This window comes from Heloderma suspectum, chromosome 14, assembly GCF_057233095.1.
Source record: "Heloderma suspectum isolate Gila_16-S chromosome 14, 16-S_ref, whole genome shotgun sequence".
Lineage (NCBI taxonomy): Eukaryota > Metazoa > Chordata > Lepidosauria > Squamata > Helodermatidae > Heloderma > Heloderma suspectum.
Window position 1 is genome coordinate 10,486,571 of NC_139471.1, and position 26,470 is coordinate 10,513,040.

Genomic DNA, 26,470 nt, shown 5'->3' on the forward strand with positions numbered 1-26,470 from the left:
ATGATGGGCTCCGTGCTGCCTGCGGAAGCCCTGGTGCTCAAAGGCGGACTGAAGCCGCCCAGCCTCTCCTTGGCCGAGGTCATCACGTCGGACATCCTGCACAGCTTCCTCTACGGCCGCTGGCGGAACGTGCTGGGCGAGCAGCTCTTCGAGGAGAAGGCCGGGGCAGGAGGGGCGGGAGCGGGAGCGGGGGGCGGCCACAGCAGCCCCAGAACTGCCTTCACGGCGGAGGTCCTGGCGCAGTCCTTCTCGGGAGGTGAGTCCCTCAGAGAGCTGCTGGAGGGTCCGCTGCTGGGATGGAGACCCGCCGGTGTGTGGATAACCGTCTATCTTCTCGCTCTCGCTCTCTCATCTCTCTCTCTCTCTTCTCTCTCTCCCTCATCTCTCTCTCTCATCTCTCTCTCTCTCCCTCATCTCTCTCTCTCATCTCTCTCTCTCTCCCTCATCTCTCTCTTTCTATCTTCTCTCTCTCCCTCATCTCTCTCTTTCTATCTTCTCTCTCTCCCTCATCTCTCTCTTTCTATCTTCTCTCTCTCCCTCATCTATCTATCTATCTATCTATCTATCTATCTATCTATCTATCTTCTCTCTCTCTCCTCTCTCTCCTCTTTCTCTTTCTATCTTCTCTCTCTCTCATCTCTCTCTCATCTCTCTCTCTCTCCCTCATCTCTCTCTCTTTCTATCTTCTCTCTCTCTCTCTCTCATCCCTCTCTCTTTCCATCTCTCTCTCTCTCTCTCTCATCTATCTATCTATCTATCTATCTATCTATCTATCTATCTATCTATCTATCATCTTCTCTCTCTCCCTCATCTCTCTCTCTTTCTTTCTATCTTCTCTCTCTCTCTCTTTCTTTCTCTCTCTCATCCCTCTCTTTTTCTATTTCTCTCTCTCTCTCATCTATCTATCTATCTATTCATCAGTTTAAAATGAATCGAGTTTCTGTATGTGTGTTGCAGAAACTGGGACAAGATACTGCCAAAGTTCAAACACTTTCCTCTCGATTTCAAGGAGAAAAGTTAAGTATGTTCTTACTCTCCCAGTGAAATCAGTGGGGATCTCATTTAGGAAAGGATCGTGCCTGTGTGTGTGTGTGTATATATATATATATATATATATATGAGAGAGAGAGAGAGAGTGAGTTTATATATAGATGTACATCTACAATCTATGTGCATATGTAGGTGTCTATATGTGTGTTTATATATAATATCTATGGGTGTTCTTCATGTGCCCTGTCCACCCAGGGTTCTGTTGAACACTTTTAAAAATGCGAATGTGTGTGTGTAAATAATGTACACATCTCTTGCTGTGAGTATTTAGTGCTGCTGTGTGTGCACAACTCTCGATATGCGTACCTGTTTGCATACCGTGCGTGTAGTGATTGTGTGGGCTATTGAGATTTTTATTCTTGGTAAGGTGCGAGTCATAGGGTGCTCTCTCTGGAATATCAAAATAAATCATTAAAAAGAAGAAGAAGAAAAGAAAGCAGAACCTCACCCCACTCGCCTCACCCTAAAAAGTAGAAGAAAAGAATGGGATAGTCAGAAGCGAATCCTCACTTTCCTGCCAGCACCAGTGCAGGTGAGTGGCTGCAGCTGGCTGAGAGTATCCAGGTCTCTCTTCTTCTGATGGCACAAAGTCACAGACCAATTCCAGAGTAGGACAGCTGAGAGGTTACAGTGCATGCAACCCTCTATTCTATCCCCCCGCCCATCTGCAACCCCTCCCCAAGCAAGATAATTAAAACAGCCTGCTTATCTACCGTCCCTAACATTCATAAGAAAGGTTCCTAAAGAGCTGGGGTCCTTAGTCTGCCCATCACCATTTCATCAGGTCTCGCTCTGCTGTTCCTCCCCGGTTCCTGGGTTTCAACGTTCCAACCCTTTTTATATTTAACCAACATTCTTTCTCGCCCTTCCTCCTTCAAAAGAAACAGCAACATGTTTTCTGCCTCCCAGCCTTCCCACAAAGTTTTTAACCTTTATATATATATATATATAATCCCCCTTTTCTGACTTTCCCACTCCCGTCTCTCCCTCCAGTTTGCTCTTCACTCAGCCCTTTTCCCGCTTGAGCCTTTAAAGCCCCTGGCATTTAAAGTCTTATTAGGCGTGTAATAGCAGTTGACTGATAAAGGAGAGGTTTTAAATTCATTTAGTTAACTTGGGCCTGGCCTGTAGAAAAAGTTCCCACTTAAACCAAGAACTTAAAAAGGCGGTGGTGGGGGGGGGGTGGAGTTGAAGAGAAGGAGGAATGGCAGGGAGGGGTACATTTTCTTTTATTTAAAATGTCTCAAGTTCTTATTCCTCATTCATCAATCTGGGGGTGATCTATTTTCCCTACCGTTGGCATCTCTGTGACTCCCAATTCCCCCCTCGCTCTCCCCCCCCACAAGATTACTGTTCCTTTCTTAATGTACCATGAAAACTTCATTCTGTTGCCTTTCAGATGATGTCAACCAGCTAATCTCCCCCATTTTGTAAAGAGAAATTCCTGCGCCTTTTAGAACAAGTTTCTTTCGCCATTCAGGGCCCCAGTGTATGGCAACAGCATTCTCTGAAGGCTAATGAATTTAGAATTAGCGATTTTCCTTCCAAGTGACTTGAATGAATACGGATCACTTTAAACAGCATGACAAATTGCTTTATGGACTGCAATAGACACCATTTAACCCCCTTTTCTCAGCTGCAGACCTCTCTGTGCCCAGCACTCTGGTTTTCCCAGGTTCTTCCCCTGGCTGCCTTAGAGGGGAACCTTGTAAAACCTTGTCCCCCCCATCCCCCCGATGGGGCACACAGAACACACTGTGGTCAGGAAGATGGCTCACAGGGGGGAATGCAGGAGCTATCACCTGAAAATGCCCCAGGGCAGGGTCTGTGTGGGGTGTGCAAACCAGAAAGATGTTGCACATCATCAGTTGTAGCTCCGTGGCGTAAGGCGGATCAACAAGACAGGGTGTGGAGATTGCAGGCAAAAGGCTGTCTCCCATCCATGGGGAAACAAGGGGTGCCACGAATGTGTGCAGAAGCTAGTTGTTTTCTGGACACATGTAAGTGTAACTCAGATGTGCACAGGCCCCTAGTTTGCGCATACATACATTTACTGGAAAGAGCCACTTTTAGGGGATTGTGGAGGGCAGTGAGCCAGGCAGGGCCCACAACAAAGTCCTACGGCTCTAATCCTCTGCTCCCCCACAAACACAGGCACCTCGCTGAATTGTCATCTGAGGGCCAAGTGATGTCCTTTTAGGGTTTGGACCACAATGTGCCATCTCTAGTATTCCATTTGTGGCTGGGTGGCATGGGCTCAGGCCTGGCATATGACTGTGGGTGTGTTGTGCATGGCTGCAGCATGTGATGCACTTATCCTCACACAGACACATGGCATGTGGTGTGCTTGCATAGGGGTGTGCAATGCATAATTATTTCTGCAAGAGCAGCCTGGTGTGGTGTGAAGATGTTGGCTACTGTGTGCCTGTGTATATTCCTGGCACACTTATCATATTTGTGTGGTACCTAGCTATATAGGACAGGGAGGGTGAATGGGGAGCTGGTGTGTCTTTGAGCATGGTGTATAGGTCAACTCACCCAGAATCCTGCTTCCAACAGACGTCAGCAGAGTGGTTCCAAAAGTACAAATGGGGCATGAAGGATCCATTGTTTGTCCCCAGCATCTGATAGTCAGATAAACGTGTGCTTTTTGTTTTTTAAATGGCCTTCTGGCTAAAGAAAGAATAGGATTTGCTCAGTAGAAGGTTTACTGTTCTTCTGAGCATGGGGCTCAGTCCCATTTAGCTCTGTTTCGGCTCGTAGTAGTAGCCAATGCCAGACCTGCCCCATCAATATTTGTGCCAAGCTGTGGTGTCTTACAGGAGTGCAATGTGTTTTTTGTTGTACACGCGTGCATGATGTATGTATAGAGAAGGTCAATGAGTGCTTGAAAACTAAACAGTGTGCATGATCTACCTAAAAGTGGGACCTGAAACAAAAAAGTTGCAGTGTAAAGTTGCTCAGGATGTCAGCACCCATTTCCCAGTTTTTCTTTTCCAACTGACATTCAACATTTCAGGACTATCAGTCTTCATCGGGCTGTTTGGGATTTAAAAAACTTCCTTCAGGCTTTTTTTGGGGTGGGGGATTGTATTTCTGCAAACTTTCTGGTTCTCCCGAGAATGTTGACCGCTGTCTTGTTTTTCAGTGGTCCTATTTTGGCTCCATTTCTGTTGGCACTCACCACTTGAGTTAGCTGTTAGAAGGACAGGTCTATCTAAATGTTGTCTAATTTAATCTAATGAGGGGTATTTGTGACACAGAGGGCTGTGTTGGGGTTTTAAAAATGTTGTGTGCTATTTAAATATTACAACTGTATGGAGTGGGCATGAATATGTTGTTGTCATGTGCTTATGGTGTCTGTTGGCATATATGCTGGCATTTATGAGATTTGAAAGCAATCGTGAATATTTATATGGATGTTTAGAAAATGTGCCTCAATTGACAGCATAAATAGGGTATTATATATATTGCCCTGTCAATATACATAGATGCAAAGTAAGACTGGAGAATGTAAATTTTTCTGAGAGATTTTGTGCATTGTGAAAGATAAATAGATTCTCCACTTAGATACTGCTACAATTTACAGACTTATTTATAACAGTCATACTTAGAGTAGAGTCACTGAAGTCAATGGGTCTCATGATAATCACAAATTAGAATCATAGAATAGTAGGGTTGGAAGACCATCTAAGACCATCAAGTCCATCCCCCTGCTCAATGCAGGAATCTAAGTTACTTGTCCAGTTTCTAAATCTAATGGGTCTACTCTAAGCATGATTAAATCTGGATCCAACCCTTAATATGAAAAGTATACATGGCGTTTCTGTAATGATATAAACCAGCCAAGACTAGGCCATTTAGAATGTGAAACCCCTTCTGCCCCGAGGGGATTATGTTCTACATTGAACCAGCCAGGGGAAGATGATACCAGTGGAAAGATTCAAGAAGAACAGGGGATTGATGTGAATCAGTATATACAGTTGTATTATATTGTATTGCATACATGGATCCGACAATCCATGAAACTCTACAGACAAAACTACATTATCCAAGATCACTTGGATGATGCGTTTTGACTGAGCAAGGAGCAACACATCCTGTTTGGGCTGCTCATTGGACTGTTTCTTGTGACAGCTTGCATGCGCCACTGCACACCTTGCACCATCTTCTTAGAGCTGGAAAGTGGCGCGGAAGGGTTTTTCTGAGTTGATAAATGCGAAATCAGTGGTGTTTATGTACATTTTCCGTTCAGCATGCACGGACCCCAACAGGGTGGGTGTGCATGCAAAATGCATAATCAGTCTTCCAGCCCTGCTCCTGCAGCTCTGCTAACATGTAATACCAATTTCAGCCAATTTAATCCAGTTTTGGCTTCCCCGAATCACTCCGGAAATCAGGCTGTGTGTATTGTGCTTAGGCTCCTAACACAACTTGTTCAGTTTCCATCATGCCAGCGAGTTGAACATCGCTGTAAGCCACTCTTGTCTTTAAAAAATGATGCTTCTGGGAGAGGACAGGGGGAGCAAATTCACAAACAGAAAAACTCAGCTTGCTGGCACAAGCATTTGGTGGCCTTTCCCCCGCTCCCAGGTGGTTTGTAGTGAAAGATGAATTTCCCCCAAATATAGGTATCATTTCTTTGGACTGGGCTCCGGCTGTTCCTCTTGGGCCATCCAGGCTGGTTCACACTTTTTGTTTCCTCTGAACAGTGGCAATTGTGGATGGGGATCAGAGGCACAGAAAGCAAGCGGCACATAACTCATGGAACATTTTAATCACGAAGGTTACGGTACCGGTAGAGTAGAAACAACTGAATTTGTGCAAAATATATAATCAGCTTCCATGTTTGGACAAACACTAGCCTTTAATATTCAGCATGTCAAGTCCATTTTGGATCAGCAGGGCAACACAGTAATTTCAGACTCTGGTCTTAATGATTTTATGCCCTTCTTCAGCTGTTAAGCACACAAGTGTTTCTCTCCTCCAGCCACTGCCATTCCATGCTTAACAACTGCTTCTACATTGTGGATATGTTGGAACAACAACAAAACTGTTGACCAACACTGATTTAAAAAGGAAAATACTCTAAGCACCAGGAGTTTTGCATTTTAAACTCCCTTCATCCCAGCACCATCATGGCTACAGAATAAAACAGCGTTTGCTTCTGCTCCCTTTATGCTTTCATCACCTGTTGCTCTCTTGATCGTGGGGCCCTAAACTTCAGCCCTGAATGGCACTACTGGTTTGGATGGCCAATTAATTTGTATTCCTTTGGCCGTTTTTGCACGGCAAAGTTGCCATGAGTTGATTTCTCCCCTGGGCCACTGCATGCTGGCTGGTTCTTCAAGTGCCCTGACGTGTTTTCACAGCCATGATCCTGAGCTTTTGCCTGTCACATTTCAAATGTTCAAACCTCTACAGAGATGTTCTTTCAGCAGTCCTGACATCAACCATGCATGTTAGGCCAGGGTCTGTTATTTTCTCTTTACTGCGAGTAAAGGATTGAGGTTGGGAACTGACTGGGTCACCCAAGGGAACCCAATGAACTGGTGGCTGTCACGGTGAAATTTGAACCTGGGGCAAAACGTGATGATGGTCATTCGCATACCAATTCATGGTGTATCTATGAGCCATGCTGGCTAAATGGAGCATCCATGTACAGAAGCAGTGTATCTCAGATGCTGGGCAATGTCAAACCATAGGTGAAAGACCATCTCCTTTGTACTCTGCTCACAAGTGCTCAGCGTCGCTGCTGGCCACTGACTGAAGCAGAATACTGGGCTAGTGAATGGCCCCTTTGTCTGATCCAGCAAGGTAGTTCTTATGCTCTGCTCAAGGGTGTCACTAGGCTTTGGCCCGTGAATCTATTCTCCTGAGCAGCGGCGGCTGGTGACTCCAGTTGCAGAGGGGCAGGACTCCATTCTGGGTTTTAGTTACCACCAGCCAAAACTCTAAAGGCGCTATTCAAGGTCCTGAACCTTATCCCTAAACTGGGCACCCAGTCACCAACCTCCAGTGGACCTGAGCATGCACTGATGCTAGTAGAAGACTCCCTTCTTACCTTAATTGCCATGCAGGGGGTGATTTTCGAGGTGGTGGCAGCTGGAAAGGGAAGAGTTAACCCTCCCCTCTGTACATGCTGGAAACCTACCAAGCCCTACCCCCTTCATGGCAATCGAACTTAGGGGGGAAGTTCTTTCCATTGAACCCTTTCCATTGGTTCCAGTGGAATCTCCTCAACCTCATCTCTTTTCTCCTTCTCTGTCTCTCTCCCATGCAGAGGTTCAGAAGTTATCCAGTTTGGTCCTGCCTTCAGAAGTTATCATTGCCCAGAGTTCCATCCCTGGGGAAGGGCTGGGCATCTTCTCTAAAACCTGGATCAAAGCCGGCACCGAGATGGGACCCTTCACAGGACGCATCATCTCACCAGAGCACGTTGATCTCTGCAAAAACAATAATCTCATGTGGGAGGTAAAGGCAGGAGGAGAAATGGACATGTGCCGTTATTTATTTGTTTATTACATTTCTATACTGCCCAATTGCCTAAACTCTCTAGAGGTGCCCTACATACACGCATCTATCCATGGATAAGCACGTGCACACACCCGCACACACCACACTGCACTCGTACATGAATCTTGGGCTGCTTCTCCATGTTCCGTGGTTCCGATTCACCCATCTAAAGCATGCCCGGTTGCTGGCATGCATGCCACCGGTGATGCAGCATGGATGTTGTGATGACCACCAACTTGGATCATCTAAAAAGGGGTTAGATAAATTCCTGGAGGAGAAGGCTATCAATGGCTACTAGACCTGATGGCTACGTGCTGCCTCCAGTACCGGAGGCAGTATGCCTATGTGCACCACTTGCTGGGGAACATGGGCGGGAGGGTGCTGTTGCACTCCTGTCCTGCTTGTGGGCTTCCCATGGGCAACTGGTTGGCCACTGTGTGAACAGAACGCTGGACTAGATGGACCCTTGGTCTGATCCAGCAGGGCTCTTCTCATGTTCTCATGTACCATTATGTACTCCCCTGTTCCTCCAAGGGGTGGCAGGTTCCAGGGTCCGCACTACCAGCCCAATCCATGTTTACTCAGAATTTAGCCTCTTTAAGTATCATGGGTTGAAAGTGTGCTGTTCATTTCCTCTGGCTGAGAGACAGAGAGAGCACTGGAGACTTAGCGGCACCTTTGTAATATTTGCTTTATTTACAAATATATAAGTGGAGGCAATTAGCAGGCATTCTTAAAACGCAATGGATTTCCTACAGAACCACCAGATCCCAAGAGGGCTTTCCTTTCAGCCTACTCACAGCTTGCTTGTTCTTTTCTCTGTCTCCTGATCCAAACTGCCATTTCTCTTGTGTACCTCTTCTGAGAACTCGGCACATTCCCCATCTCTGCAGGCGAATTTCTAAGCTAGGAAACATTCACAGCCATTTTAGCACATGAAGGTCCTTTTGTGTCAAAACCTGCTAGGGACAGGAGAGAAATGTGTTCTGTTTACATTTTAAATCAGACTTCCCTAACTGTGCACTTTTGAAGCAATACACAGAGCAAAAGTCAGTTAGTCTTCGAAATTCGGACTCCTCTGAATTTTGCATTGGAGTTCTCCAATATAAAATGCATTAAAAATGAGTATGTTCGTGGAATGTGCACAGAAAAATTTATATCTGAGTGAAGGTCATGTGCAAAAATGCATTATAATGCAAAAATGGCTTGCAAAAATATGTATATTAGGCAAAAAGGCATACCAAAATGCATGTAAATATGCACATTTTTATGCAAACTTTAAAAAAATTCTTAAAATTGGGGGTGAACTGAATTAAGTTTAGGAAGAGCTGGATTTAAGACTGGAAAAATGAGAAAGTGAGAAAGAGAAATTAAAATTGACGGATCCATCCAACCCTGCAGTACACATTGCATGGCACGTAGAAGGTTCCAAGTTCGATTCTGTACATCTCTAGTTAGAAAAAGCAGGTAGCTGTGGATGAAAAGTCTGCTCCCCACCTGAGAAGCTGTTGGCAATCAGCATAGATGAGGCTGGAACAGATCAGGGGTGGGCAGACTTCAGGCTTGGGGGATCCATTCTGTATTTTTTACTAGAACCCCAAGATCTAGCAGCTAGAGCCTGGAGCAGAAGACGTAAGCATAGAATTAAAAAATTCTGAGCTCAGGAATTTGTTTTCAATACCAGGGCTGAACAGACTGTCCCGCCACACAAAACTCCATTCCTGGTTACCTCAAACGTTCTCCATTTCAGCACAGTATAATTGAGGAGTGGGGTGGGGAGGCTGCTGTCAGTTTGCTGCTGGTGATGCAAAATAATTAGGGGTCAGAAACGCTTGCTAATCTACTGCAAATCACTCAAGAGATCTACCTGTAGATACAAACCTACCTTCTGTCCAGGTCTGGATGGACAAAGAATCTAATCTGGTATAAGCAGCTTCCTGGGTTCCCATCCAGAGGCATTTAGGGGAAACAGGAGCAATAGACCCCATTGCAAGGAATTGGACAGCAAGGCTGTAACCACAGTGCGTTTATGGAAGTGCTGGGCAGAAGCAGAACGGTCTGTGGGCATTGCTGTGGCACGAATCCAGGCGTTTCTTCTGGCCTGCCTCCATGCTTCTGTCTGCTCCCCAGCTCAGAAGCCAGAGGCGACGTGGCATCCAGGCGCAGGAAGCTGCTTATGGGCTGTATTTGGTCACCACGACTGCAAATTTCAGAACGATGATGCTGTGTGTGTGTGTGTGTGTGTGTGTGCGGGGGGACGACCCTATGCTTGCTTGCTGTCAAGGGCTCCTTGGAGGCCTCTCTCAGTCTAATCCAGTAGCCAAGTCTAGACACAGACAAAGGGATTCTTTTCAAAGCTTTGTTCCTCTTTTACAACTTAACAACTCTACCGTTAGCAACTAGATATGAGCAGCAGAGTACCTATGCCCTAAGCTGGAACAGTTGGTCCCCGTTTGAAAGGGAATCACTGGCAGACCCTGAACTTAAGGGCTAGGGAGAGTCCCTCCCCTTTTCCCTTGGATCCTCTGGGCGCAGCCGTTGTTTGCGCACCAACCGGGCACTACGCCTCCTTTCCGCGCCCTCCATTTGGCGCCGCTCTCTGCGTCAGCGTCGTGCGTCCATCAAGTCTGCTTCCCGCGCTCTGTCACTCCCAGGACTGCTATCTAAGCTAGGAATGCCGGTGGGAGGAATCTCCGTCAGCTGTTGGCCCTGGGAAAGAGGAGTGCTCTCCTCTCCCAGGAGCGACTCCTCTTCCTCAGAATCAGAACTATTCTGGGATTCTATGGGCTCAGTGTCCACCCTGACACTTTCCAGTGAAATTGATTGGCAGGCGATGCAGCAGGATAGATGAACAGGAGTACTTCTCTGCACACGATGCTGGGCATGAAGGGTAGGCATGATTGGGCACTTGCCGAGGGTCCACACACCCCAGCAGGGTCCCAGTGGCAAGACTCCCCTGGGGTTGCTCCTCCACTCCGCCATCACAACCTGCTAGTTCCCCGGCCTCTCGCTCTGGCCCAGGCAAGGGTGTTGGTGAAGAGGAGGAGCAGGAGATGCCGCAGCCTCCTGGCTCCCCGGCTCTTTGCCTGTCAAGCAAGCAAGTGGGAGCAATGATGAGAGAGAGGATGAGGAGCAACAGCGGCTCGTGACAATGGCGGTGAGAAGGGAGGGGGCCCACTGAGGGTGTCTTGCCCAAGGACCCTCCAAACCCAGGAGTCGGCACTGGCGCATTGCATCAGCACTTTAATTTATGGGCTGCCACAAGATGAGCTAATGACCACCACCAGGTTAGATGGCTTCAAAAGTGATTTAGCACATTTCTGGAGGGGGTGTGTGTTGCGATATATTATTGATACAGATTTATTGATTTACAGTGCACCATCAGTGTAGAGCGTCGAGCTTCACAGAGTATGAGATGGCAGGTCCCTGCCCCAAGGAACCTACAGTCTAAAATCTGAGATGGGAAAAGAAGCGAGGAAGGCGAAGCAAAGGGAAGCAGGGAAGGAGAAGCCGGAAGTTCCGGTTGCATGTGCTTAGCTTGAGTCACAGTAAGACAGTGGCAGGCAGACTCCAGGCTTGTGGACTCTACTTTGTTCTTTACTAGAACCCCGAGAACTTTTTGCCAACCAGTTCTGGTTGCAAAAGAATGAACAAACTTTGAGCCCAGGAATTTGTTTTGAGTCCCGGAACTGAGCAAGAGCTCCCCATCCATCCAGACAAAACCCCACTCCTGGGTGCCCCAGGCTTTCTTCATTTTAGCAGTGTAATTTCGGGTGGGTCGGGGAGTCATTTTGTTGCTGCTGTTGTGAAACAGGTGGGAGCCAGAAATTCTTGCCAAGATCTACCTGCTGCCCAGCACTGCAGCAGGGCATGGCAACATGACAGGGCTATTCCTTAGCTGTGGGAAATCTCTACGTTCAGAGGCAGTTTACCAGTTTCTGGGGAGCAAACTGGGAGAGGCCTGTTCCCTTTGCCCCAGGTATGTGAGCTTCCCATCACTATCTGCTTGGGAATTCTCAAAAGCAAGAAGTTGGACTAGATGGCCCACTTTGGGTCTGATAATACAGGGATTTTCTTACTTTCTTATGTTCTTATCTTGACGGTGATGATGACGATTATAACCCGAGTCATTATTATAATGAATCATTATTAATAATGACTCATTAACCCAGGCAGTCAACCTTACTCACACATAGGGATGGGCGGATCACTTACCCCGTTCCGGGGCCCCTCCAGAATCCGTCCAGGCCGGCTCTGCTCCGTGGTGATCCTACGGAGCCAGCTGCCGGCTCTGCAGCACTGGTGATACAGCTGCCCTCCATTGCCGTGCTGTATCGCTGTGCTAAGTCCGGACGCAAATGGTGCCCACTAGGCCATTTGCGTCCCTGTTTTCACGCGATAGGCTACACCAATTATATTTACGTAGACATTTGCGTAGCCTATCGTGTGAAAAAACAGGGATAGAAATGGTGTAGTGGGTGCCATTTGTGTCTGAACTTAGCACAATGATACGGCACGGCAATGACGGCCGGCCATATCACCAGCGCTGAAGGGAGGTGAGTGCTCCATTCCACCACGGACCCCAGTAGGGCCGGATTCTTGGAATCTGGCCTCATTGGGGTCCGTGGCAGAATTCTCTGACATCCCTACTCGCACATCTAGCCAAGGGCACCTGTTACATCATTATCATTATTAATCTATCAGTGCCCCATCCAGCTTTTGTGGGGGCTTGGGCAAGACCTCCTCAATGGGCCCCCTCCCTCAGTGAGTCTGCCTCCTCACTGCCATTGTTACTAGCTGCTCTTCCTCCTCCTCTTCCTCATCACGGCTTGCACTTGCTTCCTTAGCCGGCAGAGAGCCTTGGAGGAAGTCGGCCGCGCCACCTCCTCCTCCTCACCACCACCGCCGCCGTCTTCTGGGCCAGAGCGAGAGGCGGGCGGACAAGGAAGTGGCAATGGGGAAGACGAGGAGCATGTCCAGGGAGCTCTCGTCAAGGCCGGGGTGTCGGCCCTTGGCAAGTGCCTGGCCATGCCTCCCCTTGGCACTGGCTCTGCAAACAGCCATGGAGGGCCATGCTCCTCGCGTGAGAACCAGAAGCAGCAAACGCCTTAGAATTCTGCAACAGGGCATTCTGATGGCCTTTTCAGCCAGAACTGGAACATTCCCAGAGGGCTGGCCTAGCCATGGCTCTTACGCATGAGGGCTAAAGGGAAGAGCCTTCGCAGAGTCCGCCTGACACTCAGATGCTGGGGGCAAATAGGGCTGCTGCTTCTGACGTGAACTTGGCTGTCCATGACAGCCATGACCTTGAGCAACAGACCCTCCCCGGGGCCCCTGCCACAGTGGGCCGCTTCCCTGCCACCACTGTCACCAGCTCCTCTTCCCCATCACTGCTGCCACTTGCTGCTTGACAGGGCAAAGCCACAGCCAGGAAGGCCGGGGCATCTCCTGCTCCTCCTCCTCACCACCACCGTTGTTTGAGCAAGGGCAAGAGGCGGGTCAACAAGGGGGTTGCCACGGGGAAGAGGAGGAGCAACTCTAGGGGGGCTCTTGCCAGTGGGCCCCTGCTGGGGTGTGGGCCCTGGGCAGGTGCCCAATCGGGCTGACACTTGATGCTGGCCCCGGTGGCAGCAGCAGCAGCAGCAGCAGCAGCAGCAGCAGCAGCAATTTAATTTTATTGATTTCATTTTCATGCTTGCTTATGGCAAAAATCAATGCACCATCATAATCATCAAGCACTGTTAACTTGCATTGACTTTAATAATGATAATGATAATGATAATGATAATGATGATAGATAATCTGTTAAGGAGAAAAGGATGAAAAAGCTACACAACGCCTTCTGACTGGTAGTGCCAGGAACCCTCCATTTGGAAGCACTGAGAGACTGAGGATGTTTGGACTAGGAATGGACGATCCGACAGGCTAATCAGACCCTGGTGTGGGGCCCATGATTTTGATAATGCAGCACTGATTTTGACAATCGTGCTGGTGCAGATGAAAAATGCATGCTATTGGAATAAGCATTGCACATGATGTGCTTTGATTTACAGGACAGCAACAGCAATTTTTAAGTGGTCCACTGAGCCCCCCCCCCCCAGCAATTTTCAAGGGGTTTGTATGGGGGAAGTTTGAGAATTGCCACTTCAGCGCCAGCCCCTTGATCATTTTGGATGCCCCGTTCTGCCCCTTTCCCAATGCACTGAAGTCTTTCCTGGGACGGGGGACTGGAGTGCATTTCTTCAGGGAGGGGTGGCTGCATTCCAGGGACCAACTGCTCTTGCCTTGACCCCCAGGTCTTCAATGAAGATGGAACGGTCCGTTACTTCATCGATGCCAGCCAAGAAGACCATCGCAGCTGGATGACGTACATCAAGTGTGCCAGGAACGAGCAAGAGCAGAATCTGGAGGTGGTCCAGATTGGCAACAGCATCTTCTACAAGGCCATTGAGGTGAGGAACTCAAGGATGAGAGAAAGCTGAGGGTAGGAAATGCAGGGTGAGAGAAAACAGAACAGGCCACGTACTTTTGACCCAGGTTGTCGATGCGTCTTTGTTCTTGAGACAATTTCTTTGAAAGGTGACAGGGAGTTTAATGTAGGTGTCAAGAGGAAAAGCTAAAGCATTGCAGAGATTTGATTCAAAATGTTGTGTAGATTTCACAAGTACACACATGTGCAGGAAAAATTACAGAGCTAGCTTCAGGATTTGGCTTCCTGAGAATCTCAGCTTTGTCCTCTTGTGTTTTTTTTTTCAAGTTAGTAGTCCTTAAGATTGTAAAAGTAGGCTCGAATGGGCGTGGGCAGCATCTGGGGAAAATTTGAGACAGGTGTGGGGTGGCTGAACAAAATGTGTGGGGAGGAGCTGAGTCCTGTCTCCCATGAGGCTGCGTAATCCACACCCCATACCCTAAGGCAGCTTCCCCCAATGTGGTGCAGGTTGGACTACAGCTCCCATCTTCCCCAGCCAGCATGGCCAATGGCACAAGTTCTCCGATAGATGGGACTTCAGAATAACATGCACAAATCTGAGAAAAGGTTCTGGAGGATGGACTTCATGAAATCACACAGTTTGCAGCATGTCCTAGAATCATAAAACCATAGAATAGTAGGGTTGGAAGGGGCCTCTTAGACCGCTGAGTCTGCAAATACCGGGTTGGAATCAGGGCAAGGCATACATCTTTGAACCCAAACTGTGCCCTTCTGGTCTTGTTTTGTAGGATTTATCTTGCATGCCAAGAAAAACAAGTCTGAGATGGTCTTATTATTCTTACCTGCCTTGAGTGCCATTTCTTGGTAGAAAGGTGGGATATAAATCAAATCAACCGACAAAAAAAGTTTGCTTTCTTGTTAATTCGGTCCTGAATCTACACCGGTTGGGTTTTAGGCACCCCGGCAGGTAACCAAGCTAAGTCCAAACGGCCAAACACACAGGCTAAAAAGTTGTGCAAGCTTTGTCAATTGTAGCGACCGCTTTGTCAATTTCAATTCTTTTCCTTAATTTTATTTATGTTACATGCTCTTTTACTGCTGAGAATGTAATCCCAGAGAACGTTTCTAATGCTCATATAACCACCAATCTACTTTTCTTAAATTTTGAGATTTGCTTAAATAAAGCATTCAATGGATTTCAATTTACTTTTTCTTCTGTGGTGATGTTTGCCTGTTTGGACTTAGCTTGGTTAACCATTGGAGTGTCTGGAACCCAATTTCCGCCAGTTCTGAAGTTAAGCAGGACCCAATTCACAGTGCCTTCCTTTGTGTAAACCCAAGGCACGTAGACATGTTTTGTTTTTTAAATCACAGTTAGTAAAATTGTACTTTTTCATCTTGTCTTTCCTTCATGGAGCTTAAAGTGGTATTTATGGGTTCCCAAGAAGTCTCCCATCCAGACACCGACCACACCTAGAAATGCTTAGCTGCAGCAAGGTAGCCACATCATGTGACTGCGGACCATGCCATAAAAACAGGGGTGTTGTTAGGCCTGGGCCACAAATCTATTTCGGAGGGCTCTGGCTCTATTCCACAGAGCTCTGAGTACCCATTGGTTCCAATCGAAGGTGTTTTTTCTCAGTTTAATTGCCATGCCGGGGTGGGGGGTGGCACTTTTCAAGAGGGATCACAGCTGGGGATGGAAGCATTAACATTTCACTTTTCACATGCTACACCCCCCAAAAAAACACCCCTCTTTTCCCCTTGTTGTTGTTCAGTCGTTCAGTTGTGTCCGACTCTTCGTGACCCCGTGGACCATGGCACGCCAGGCCTTCCTGTCCTGCGCTCTCTCCCGGAGTGTGCTCAAGTCCATATTCATTGCATCGGTGATGCTATCTAGCCATCTCATCCTCTGCCGTCCCCTTCTCCTTTTGCCTTCAGTCTTTCCCAGCATCAGGGTCTTTTTCAGAGAGTTTTCTCTTCGCATTAGGTGGCCAAAATATTTGAGCTTCAGCTTCAGTATCTGTCCTTCCAATGAGCACTCAGGGTTGATTTCCTTTAGGATGGACTGATTTGACCTCCTTGTAGTCCAGGGGACTCGTAAGAATCTTCTCCAGCATCACAATTCGAAAGCATCAATTCTTCGGCGCTCAGCCTTCCTTATAGTCCAGCTCTCATTGTCTGCGTATCTGAAGTTGTTGATAATGAGCTTAGTGAAAAAACTTTTTCCCTTGGAAAATGAAGAATGTATTTTGTCTGCGAGGATTTGGAGGAGGACTTATTCGGCTGGCATTGCTTCCTGTGAAATTCAAATAAATCCTAGCAATTATTTCTAATTTTGCATATATAGATCTAAAGTAGCACCTGCAAATTTTAGGCAGATTTCTGTGCTGTGGGGTTGGGTGCTGAATCTTTCAGGTGCCCTGCCAAAATAAGCAAAACATGTATTAAGATCCTCTGAAAAAGTCGAGACCTATTGAAGTATAGCTGCTAAGGGCACAATCCTATGCATGTTTAGACAGAAAAAAAGTCCTACAACTCCCAGCACCCCTTCAGCTAGCTATGCTGGCTGTGGCATTCTGGGAATTGTAGGACTTTTTTCTGTCTAAACATGCAAAAGATTGCACCCCAAAAGGCTAAAACTGGCCCTGGCTGGGGAATGCTAGGAGTTGCAGGGCTTTTTTTTTCTTTTGGTCTAAACACGTATAGGATTGCACCCTTAGATAACCCGCCATTCTTTCAGTTTCACCCTCCCACTCCACAGTCTGTAATCTGGGGTCAATGCTGACTACCTTGCAGGGTTGTTGTAAACATTACAACAAGATCATCCTTGAACATTCTAAATTGCCATATGTGGGCTAAAAATGAGGTCTGCAACCTGAAGAAGATTGCCATCCTGTATATACTTTTACCTGGGAGTAGGTCCCATTGAACTCAATGGGACTTCGTTCAGAGGAGAGTAGTTCTAAGCAGACGTTCATCCGATGCACACGTTGCTGGGTGTGAGCCATGCAGGATACAGCAAGACAGGCCTGAGGAAACATGAACTGCATTGCACAGGAAGACACGCCGGTGCATTGCACAGCAAGATGCAAAGTGGAACAGAAAGGTTCCCTGTGTGAACAGAGGTGTGCTGGTGAGACACACACCCCAGAGGCTGTTGAACAATGGTTTGGGATAGTGGCAGTCTCCCAGTTTAGCTTCCAGTCTTCCTGGCCCCGCTGGCACAGAGGAAGCCACCACGGTATCCCAGGAAGGATTTTTGCTCAGCAGCAGAGCACCCACTTTGCATCAAACAGAGCTTTGTAACTTGTTCTGGCCGTCCAGATGTTTGGGCCTACAAGGCTTTCCATTAGCTGTGCTGGTGAGGGCTAGAAGGGAATTGTAGGCCAAAACATCTGGCGGGCTGCAAGCGATCCACCTTTGGTGTGCAGAATGCCCCGGGCTCAATTTACGGCAGGAATGGCCTGAGAAATTTCGTTGGCTGAGGTGAAGGACAAAATCCCGCTGCCCCCGTGCTATTCCGTGTGCAGAGGCTGGCTGGACTGGCAACAGTGGGGATAAAACTGTGGCGCCTGAGGGCAGCAGGCTTGCCTAGTGGGTGCAGGGCAGGCCTCGTAGTACACACAGCTCTGCCCTCTGACACTTCACCACTGCTTCCTCCCCTCAAACAGCCTAATGGCAGGGCCGGCCCTGTTAAAAGATCTCGAGTTGCAGTCGTGCTGGAAAAGACTTTCCATAAACAAATTCAGTGAGGGCTAGCAGGTGGCCATTCCCTGCTGATGTCCCACCCACTCTTGCGTTCAAATCCCCCACGAAAGGGCTGTTCTGCGTGTAATGCCAACTGCGCTGGGTCGAATTCTGTATGTATTTCTGAATGCCTCCCCGACGCAAAGCGCCACACCTGCAGCAAAGGATATGTGTTGCTTTCAAAAACCAGTCTCAAAAAGGCAAGACCTGTGCCCTTAATTCGCAGCCCCACAAATTATAATTTGCCTGGATGGATTTAAAATACCTCCCCACTTAATCATGTAAAGTCGCAAAAGGATCCTGTGGTCTGTGGTTGAACATGTGAGCATTTGGGTGGGGGGGGCACTGCTTGAAGGGACCGGCTTGCATTGCAGAATGTACTCCACCAGCAGGGATGTCAGACCACTGTATGGATTGTTGGCATGTCCCAGATTTTAGCGTGTTCCCGTTTGTGAGCTTCAACTCTTTAAAATTGGTAGATTGATCTTTAGCTGCAATCCATATGCAGATCTTTAGCCATATGGCTAGGGGAGAACCTCTCCTCCCCAACACACACACACGCACACACACACAGTGGTGTGTGTTGAAAGTTGTTGTTGGGTGTGTTTTGAACAGCAAACCATCTTTTCGCTGAAGAGCCAAGCCACTTTCCCCTTTCAAACTGGCTAGCCTCTTCTGCCAGTTACAGTAACAACTTTCAAAATGCCTCCAGCTGTGCATCTACATCTCCCAGTGTCCATGCATATGGCTGCCTAAGTCTGCCGGGTAAAGCATTAGCTAATCGATCTACCCATTTTAAAGGGTTTAAGATTGCAAACGGGCAAACGCGAACTCACAGAGTGGGCTCGCTTCCCTGTCTGTGGAGTGCATTCTGCAACGCAAGCCCGTCCCTTCAAACAGCGGCCCCCACTCAACCACAGCCTACGCGATTCCTTGGCACACCGGTGCTAAGTACTGTTATTATGTGGCATCTCTTGTGTCTCAGGTTTTGCCTCCTAATGGGAAAATAATAGTTAAGATTTTAGCACGGGCTTCTTGGGGGGGGGGGGTGTTTTTCCTTCTGCAGAAGGTTTTGAATGTCTCTCAACAACATTTTGCTATTTACTTTTCAAAAAAGAAAATAACTGCTGTATGACTCGATGGAATGAGAGGAATTTTGTATCTAGAAAACGGAATTGTGATGCATTTTTCTGCAGCACTTTCAGATTAACCCTTTAATCCTCATAAAACTGTATTTGCCTCCCACTAGAATGATATTGCAGCTGGTATAGAATAATGCAGCCTCCCCTAGCATGGGGCTGTCCAGCCGTGCTGGATTACAACTCCCATCATCTTGTTTCTGGGGATGATGGGAGTTATAGTAATGGTTAAGAGACTGAGGTTGCAATCCTATACATGCCTACCTGGGAGCAAGTCCCATTGATCTCAGTAGGCCTTATGTCTGCATAGACATGCATAAGATTGCACTGTAAGCTACAAATCTATAAGTCCTTGGTTCAAATTTTCCCTCTGCCTGGTGAACTTGGTCTGTGGTCTTAGACAAGCTGTTGGTCTCAGTTTCCCAACAATATGGAGATAATAGCACTGGCCTTCCTCACAAGGCTGTTGTGAGGACTGCAACGTGATCATAGACGCGATGCAATTTGAATTTCATCCCCTTTGGGTTTGGCGCATGGCCAAATTTCCCCATGTTCTTCCTCGGTTTGGTCAGGCAAAAAACCCGGTGGGCATCAGCAAAGTCAAATCAAAGTCTGTCTCAGCCTGAAAAGAGGCAAACATTTGTTTATTATCGGGCAAGTGTAACGTAGCTGCATTTCTCAGCTATCGGACATTTTCAAAGTGAATGTGCGGTGAAAGGAACATAAAGGTATCACTCGAAATTATGATGGCTTTTGTGTTATCCCCCCCTCCCCATTCTAAAAGGCTGAAATGCCTCTCGTAAGGCTTCATTACTGGCAGGAAATGCTTCAAGCTTCAATGTGCCGGTATGTTTTTGCATTTTTTGCCCCACCCCTGTTGCCTTCGGCCCTGCCCACCACTGGAATGTGCCCCCCCTCCCCCCAGAGCTTCTTTGCAATGGAATTTGGCCCTCAGGTTGAAAGAGGTTCAACGCCCTTGCCTTCAAAGGGGATCAGACAAATTCACGGAGGAAAAGGCTATCAAATGGCTGCAAACTATGGAATTCGTTACCACAGGATATAGTGATGGCCACCAATCTGGATGGCTTTAAAAGGGGGTTGGACAAATTCCTGGAGGAGGAGAAGGCTATCAATGGCTACTAGTCTCGATGGCTATATGCTACCTCCAGTATCTCAGAGGCTGTGTGCCTATGTGCACCAGTTGCTGGGGAACATGGGCAGAAGGGAGCTGTTGTGTTCATGCCCTGCTTGTGGGTTCCCGGTCGACAGCTGGTTGGCCACTGTGTGAACAGAACGCTGGGCTAGATGGACCCTTGGCCTGATCCAGCAGGGCTCTCCGTAGGGTCTTATGTCCTGATGGCTCTATGCTACCTCCAGGATCAGATGCAGTCTGCCTGTGTACACCAGTTGCTGGAGAACATGGGTGGGAGGGTGCTGTTGCACTCATGTCCTGCTTGTGGGCTTTCCATTATGGCATCTGGTTGGCCATTGTGGGATATAGAATGCTGAACTGGAGAGGACTTTGGTTTGCTTACATTCTTAATAAAAGCATGTTAACACCGACAGATTAAAAACAAAGATCCGTCTCCCCACCCACCTTCCCATCTCCTCTCTCTCCCCAGATGATCCCTCCAGATCAAGAGTTGCTGGTTTGGTATGGAAATTCCCACAATACCTTTCTGGGCATCCCTGGCGTGCTGGGCCTAGAAGAGGAACAGAAGAAGAGCAAGCATGGTGAGGAGACGGTCCAATTCTGGTGGTGCTGGGAGAGAACAAAATTTGCAGGGCCAGTAGCAGAAGACCGTTCTTAGGACCAGTTCCTTCTGCTGAGGGAGGGAGGGGGGTTGTTAGGGCAATATGGGGGGAAAGGCCAGTGAGGGGAGACATGATAGAGGGTACAAAATTCTGCTCGGTGTGGGGAAAGTGGCCAGGGAGACATTTTTCTCCCTCTCTCATCGTACTAGAACCCAAAGGGGTCCTCCCAGGAAGCCGAGTTGTGGGAGATTCAGGACAGATCAAAGGAAGGACATCTTCACACAGCACGTAGTTTGGAAGTCTGTGGAACGATGGAATTTGCTACCACAGGATGTGGTGAGGGCCACCAGTTTGGATGGCTTTAAAAGGGGGTTGGACAAATTCCTGGAGGAAAAGGCTGTCCGTGGCTGCTAGTCCTGAGGGCTGTGTGCTGCCTCCAGTACCAGAGGCAGTGAGCCTGTGTGCGTCAGTTGCTGGGGAACATGGGCAGGAGGGTGCTGTTGTGCTCATGCCCTGCTTGTGGGTTCCCGGTCGACAGCTGGCTGGCCACTGTGTGAACAGAATGCTGGGCTAGATGGACCCTTGGCCTGATCCAGCAGGGCTCCTCTTACATACTTACGTCCTTACAGTCAATTAAACCCCCTGTCTTTTTTTGCAAGCGTAGGGAGGGTGTCTGCCAACTGTCTCCCCACTGGAAGAGCAACCAATGCACACAGAGATAGAGAAGGGCAACTCCTTCGATGGCCGTTTAATGCTGCTACGTCTGGGACTGGAATTGATCCAGTCACACTCAACAGAGATATAAGAGAATTACTTCCCCTGTCTGATCCCTTCCCCCCAGTGCATCTGCACACCGACACCCCAGTTTATTAATCCAGTTAATTATTATGTAGAAGCACGGCGGGAGAGGCCTCACTCTAGGTGCCTTCCTCCTCCTTTTCTTCCTCAGTTAAGGCTGAAATCCTATGCACACTCAAGTCCGGTGGTCTACACATGTAGAATGCCATGGTAAAATGGATTGATCCACCAATATAGTGCTTGGGGAAATGTGTTTCTGAAAGCTCTCCTTCATTTCAAAGCAAATATAAAAGCATATCCCTGCAAACAGAAATATAGCACAATAAGAAAAGGCCTGGGCTAGGACGGTTTCCCTCGACTGGCTAGTTTTCCGCTTGTTGGTGTGTGTGAGTGTTTCATGCAAAACAGCTGTATCACTGTAGTCTCAAGTGGTACAACCCATTCTACCCTCTCTGCTTGCGCATACTGATTCCTTCTTACGTGGGAGTAAGTTCCGTTGATCTCAGTGGGGCTTACTTCCACATAAATATGCACATAGGATCAGGCCCAGTCTACTCTACCAATTGGAATCCGTTTTTAAAATAATACTTTCACTCTCATGGAGTCCTCCCCCGCCCTGGCTGCACCATGCCCCAAAGAAACCTAGGAGGTGTAGTTTGCATTAACAGATTCTGTATTAAGACTTCCCTTCAAGCTCCTTGGATGTGCAGTTAACTGCTGTTAAAACTGCAGTGCAGAAATGGCCTTCCTGCAGCTGAATTTATTTCGTTGCAGCTTCCCCAAACAGGACGCCACTTGGTATTTTTTTCAAGCATCAAGCAAGCCCTCCCTTTTTCTTTCTAATTTACACAGACTTTTACCTCTTAATCTTGCGGCTGTGTTTCAAACCGAACAATCTGTTGCTGTTGATGCTTCCATCTTCCTTTGCTGTGGTCACAGTCAATCGAAAGGGGATGCAATTACATCGGATGCAATTGACAAATACGGAGCATTTTTCTTTAAAAATTAGCAAGTATGCTTTGCAGGATTGAGGGGAGGTGGGAGAGAGGGATCCAATTTTGGGGACAAAGGCCATCAGTGTAAATATCGAATTATTTAAATCAATGGGTCTTTACTTTTTGTTCATGTTTGATAGAATAATACTAATTTTGTGATATGATGAGCCATAATAAATATTAACATTATTTATCTCATTAACAACATACATATAGAATATGGGCTTGATCCGTCCCCCTCTGTGGGTGCAGCTGCTCCAGGCATGAGTAGCTTTCAAGGTAGGGTCCCAAGGAGAAGGGGGAATGGATGGGTATACCAGGAGGTGTGCAATGGCCTCCCTTGTGCTAATAATGGCCCGTGCAGAGCACACACAAAAGCCAGGTGGGAGGGAGGGAGGGAGGGAAAGGAGGCTCCCTCGCGGGGATGGATCACGCCCTACATCAGAGGTGCAGAACTCTGAACTCAGAAGGTGCAAATCCAGCCCTCTGGTTCCTAGCTGGCCACACACCTTTCCCTTTCGCCAGCCACGGATCGTTTGGTGGTTTCCTGGCATTTCTGTAGTCTCCCCCTCATTCTAAAAGGTCGACATGTCTCTCCTAAGGCACATCGGAAGCTGCCTTCTACTGAGTCAGACCCTGGGTCCATCTAGCCCGGTTTTGTCAACACTGGCTGGCAGCAGCGACTCTCCAGGGTTCTGGGCAGGAGTTTCCCCAGCCCTACCTGGAGATGCCAGGGATTGAACCTGGGACCTTTTGTGTGCGAAGCAGGGGCTCTGCCACTGAGCTATTCCGGCTAAAAACAAAGTAAGATTCTAGTCCTCATGGTTTTTGATAAAGGGGCTGCTTTAAAGAGGGACGGCATCTTCCAATGTCCCCCTTTAAAGCAGCCCCTTTATCAAAACCATGAGGACTAGAATCATACTTTGTTTCTAGCTGGAACGGCTTTAAAGGGGGACATCGGAAGCTGTCTTCTACTGAGTCAGACCCTGGGTCCATTTGGCCCAGTTTTGTCGACACGGACTGGTGACAGCAGCTCTCCGGGGTTCCAGGCAGGAGTTTTTCCAGCCCTACCTGGAGATGCCAGGGATCGAACCTGGGACCTTCCGCATGCAAAGCAGGGGCTTGAGTTACGGGCACTCCCTAAGCCTTAGTCAGCAAGAGCTTTAAGCTAAAATATGCTGGTATTTGAGGGGCTTTTTTGGCCTTGCCCTTTTTGGCTCTGGCCTCGCCCACCACTGGGATGCGGCCCCAGAGAGCTTCTCCAGAATGGAATTACGTTCTTAAAGAGGTTCTGCATCCCCGCTTTCCATTACAGAATAATTTTCGTTAAAATTAGGGCTGCGACATTTAATTGATCAGTCAGCTTTCTAGATTGACAGTGCAACTGTATGCATGTCTACACAGAAGGAAGTCCCATTGAGTTCAATGGGGCCAACTCCCAGGTAAGTGCAATCCTGTACCCACTTACCTGGCACTGAGCCGCACTGAACTCAGTGGAATTTGCTTTTGAGGAGATGTGTATAGGATTGCATTGTCAAATCTTTTCTGTGGTCTTATTAACTGGGCAGCCAAGTAAGACAACGGTTATACATATATAAAAAAAGAACCCTTCGGGCGGCAAACGCGGCCTTCACAGAGAGAGACACGCACGCCCCATGGGGAATGCCTCTTCTAAGATGAGGCTTGCTGCTCTGGCACATCAATGCACCACTTTAAAACAATGTGCTCACCTGCTTGGGAAATACTGTTTTTACCCATGTCCCAATTTGTGCAAATTTAACCGATAGCCTAATCGACCGAACGCCAGAAGACCAAAAAAAATTAATAAATTGTCTGTAATCGTCTTGCAGCCCTAATTATAACCTATATAAGTACGAGGAAAGTTATGGCAACTCAGTGCATGAGTTGGTTGTGCCGCTGCTGTGGCCTAGAAGCGACGCGGCTCTTTCTATTTGCCCCCTAGAGGACTTCCATGCGGTGGAGGCGGGCGCCAGCTCCACCGGCCGCATGCGCTGCGTCATCTGCCACCGGGGGTTCAACTCCCGCAGCAACCTCCGCTCTCACATGCGCATCCACACCCTTGACAAGCCCTTCGTCTGCCGCTTCTGCAACCGGCGCTTCAGCCAGTCTTCCACGCTGCGCAACCACGTGCGCCTGCACACCGGCGAGCGCCCGTACAAGTGCCAGGTCTGCCAGAGTGCCTACTCCCAGCTGGCTGGGCTGCGGGCCCATCAGAAGAGCGCCCGGCACCGCCCCCCCAATGGCGCCTTGCAGCCGCACTCGCCTGCTTTGCCGGTGGCGCACCCGACCTCTCTGGCTCACCACATCCCCACCATGGTGCTGTGAGGACGTCGTTCGCGCACTGCTTCCGGCGCTGCGAACTGGTTGGCGCCGAGCCATCGGTGGATGGGGGGTGGGGAAGCGGGATTCGCGGCGGTCCAGCCACGGCTCTTCGCCCTGGTTGCTAAGTAGAACCTCCAAGTTCAGGAACAGCCTACATCTGAGCAAGACACGGGCAGGCCTCTGCCTTCATCCTGCTGTTGTGTATGGTTCCCGGAGACGTCTGGCTGGCTGCTGCTGGAAACAGAACACTGGGGTAGACAAAGCTTGAGTCCACAGCCCAGCAGGGCAGTTCTTACGGGAGCGTAGGAGCTGTCCTGACTTGGGGAGAGAGGCCTCAGCTTGGGCAAGGCGGTGCCATCCTCATGTGGAGGGAGCGGGGAATGAAAAGCCTTACCGAGTTTCCACCCAAGGTCCTTTCAAACGCAGCCAAGAAGCTGGAATGAAAGAGGGTTTCGCGGCAGGAGGCCTAGAAGGGACAGGCTGCATGGTCCATTAATCTAGGAAACGAGGAGAGCGGAGCGTTTCTGGGAACGAGCCAAGTGTGAATGAACGTCGAAGACAGAGATGCCGGTCAGACCAAAGGTGGAAAGAAATAGGACGTGGGGTGGAGGGAAATGTGCGTTGTAGTTTTATCACACAGTTCCTCTGTTTATGGCGCATGGGTGCTTTCCCATGGACAGCTCCTAGCGCCACCACTCCGAAGGCAGAACGCAGCTGCTCTGGCTTTTCCTCATCTAATGGATTGTTTTGTGGTAAAGAAAACGATGGAAGGAGTGACAGGAAAAGAGGGGAGTGCTACGGACGGAAGATTTCCGTGAACGACGCAGGGCAACCGGATATTAAAAGCCCCGTCTGGAAGCTGCCCTGGTGCAATGCAGCGGCAGAGAGAGAAAGCCAAGACAACTTGATTCTTCCAGAGATCTGCCCCCATTTTGTATCAAATCCTCACCCTTATTCCTCGGAGGGTCTAGCACGGCACGGGATGGGGTGTCATCAGACTTGATTGGCTCCCACAGATGGGGACGGGGGAACACAGGCGGTGATGACGTCACGCTGCATTACACCAGATCAACCTTCTCCAGCTGGGTGCTCTCTGGATGCATCTCTGCACTGGGGATGCTGGGAGTTGTAGTCCCACACGTCCAGAGGGCATCCAGTTGGAGAAAGCTGCACTAGACATTACTTACCCAGAAGAGGGGAGAGAGGGAGAGAGATGTACATAAGCAGCAACTCTGTATCTCTCGCAACTTTGTTCTGTTGTCCCTGGCAGGTTTGCCTCTCAGCTTTGCTGTGAACTCACTCAGTGGTCTTAACCACGTTCCCCCCCCCACTGCCCAACCCCATCACATGCAGAAATGGGGATAAAACTGCATCGGCCCACCTTGCAGGGTTGTTGTGAGGATGAGTGAGACCTAGGCCGTGAACTGCTCAGAAGGCTCAAAAGCGTCTTTCGGGATTCTCCGTATTGCAATTTTTTCTAAACAAATTCATGACGCATATTCGCAAGTAGCCCTTAAAGTATCGGGCTTTTATTTATAATGTCAACCCAGCTTCCCTCGGCTTCCCCGAATCTTTTGCCAGGCTCTTAACCGTAAGACTTCTCCCAGGGTGAGGTGCCTGCCTTGCCCCGTGGCGTGGCGTTTTGACTGGCCTCTTCTTTCTTGGATGGGCACTTTGTTTTGCCATCTGAATTG

The 26,470-nt window shown here is 48.5% G+C and overlaps 1 protein-coding gene across 1 annotated transcript; it reads left to right on the forward strand.

The window, feature by feature from the left end:
* PRDM12 (PR/SET domain 12) lies at positions 1-24,779 on the forward strand. Its single transcript, XM_084820810.1, has 5 exons — positions 1-256; positions 7,334-7,524; positions 13,863-14,018; positions 20,508-20,619; positions 24,397-24,779. Exons 1-5 carry the CDS (start codon positions 1-3, stop codon positions 24,777-24,779), a joined length of 1,098 nt encoding a protein of 365 aa, XP_084676936.1.
* Positions 24,780-26,470: the final 1,691 nt, after the last annotated feature.

Coding starts and splice junctions, on each gene's coding strand:
- PRDM12 (XM_084820810.1), top strand. CDS start 1: ATGATGGGCTCCGTGCTGCCTGCGGAAGCCCTGGTGCTCAAAGGCGGA. Junction 14,019..20,507: donor TCTTCTACAAGGCCATTGAG/GTGAGGAACTCA, acceptor CTCTCTCCCCAG/ATGATCCCTCCAGATCAAGA. Junction 20,620..24,396: donor ACAGAAGAAGAGCAAGCATG/GTGAGGAGACGG, acceptor TTTGCCCCCTAG/AGGACTTCCATGCGGTGGAG.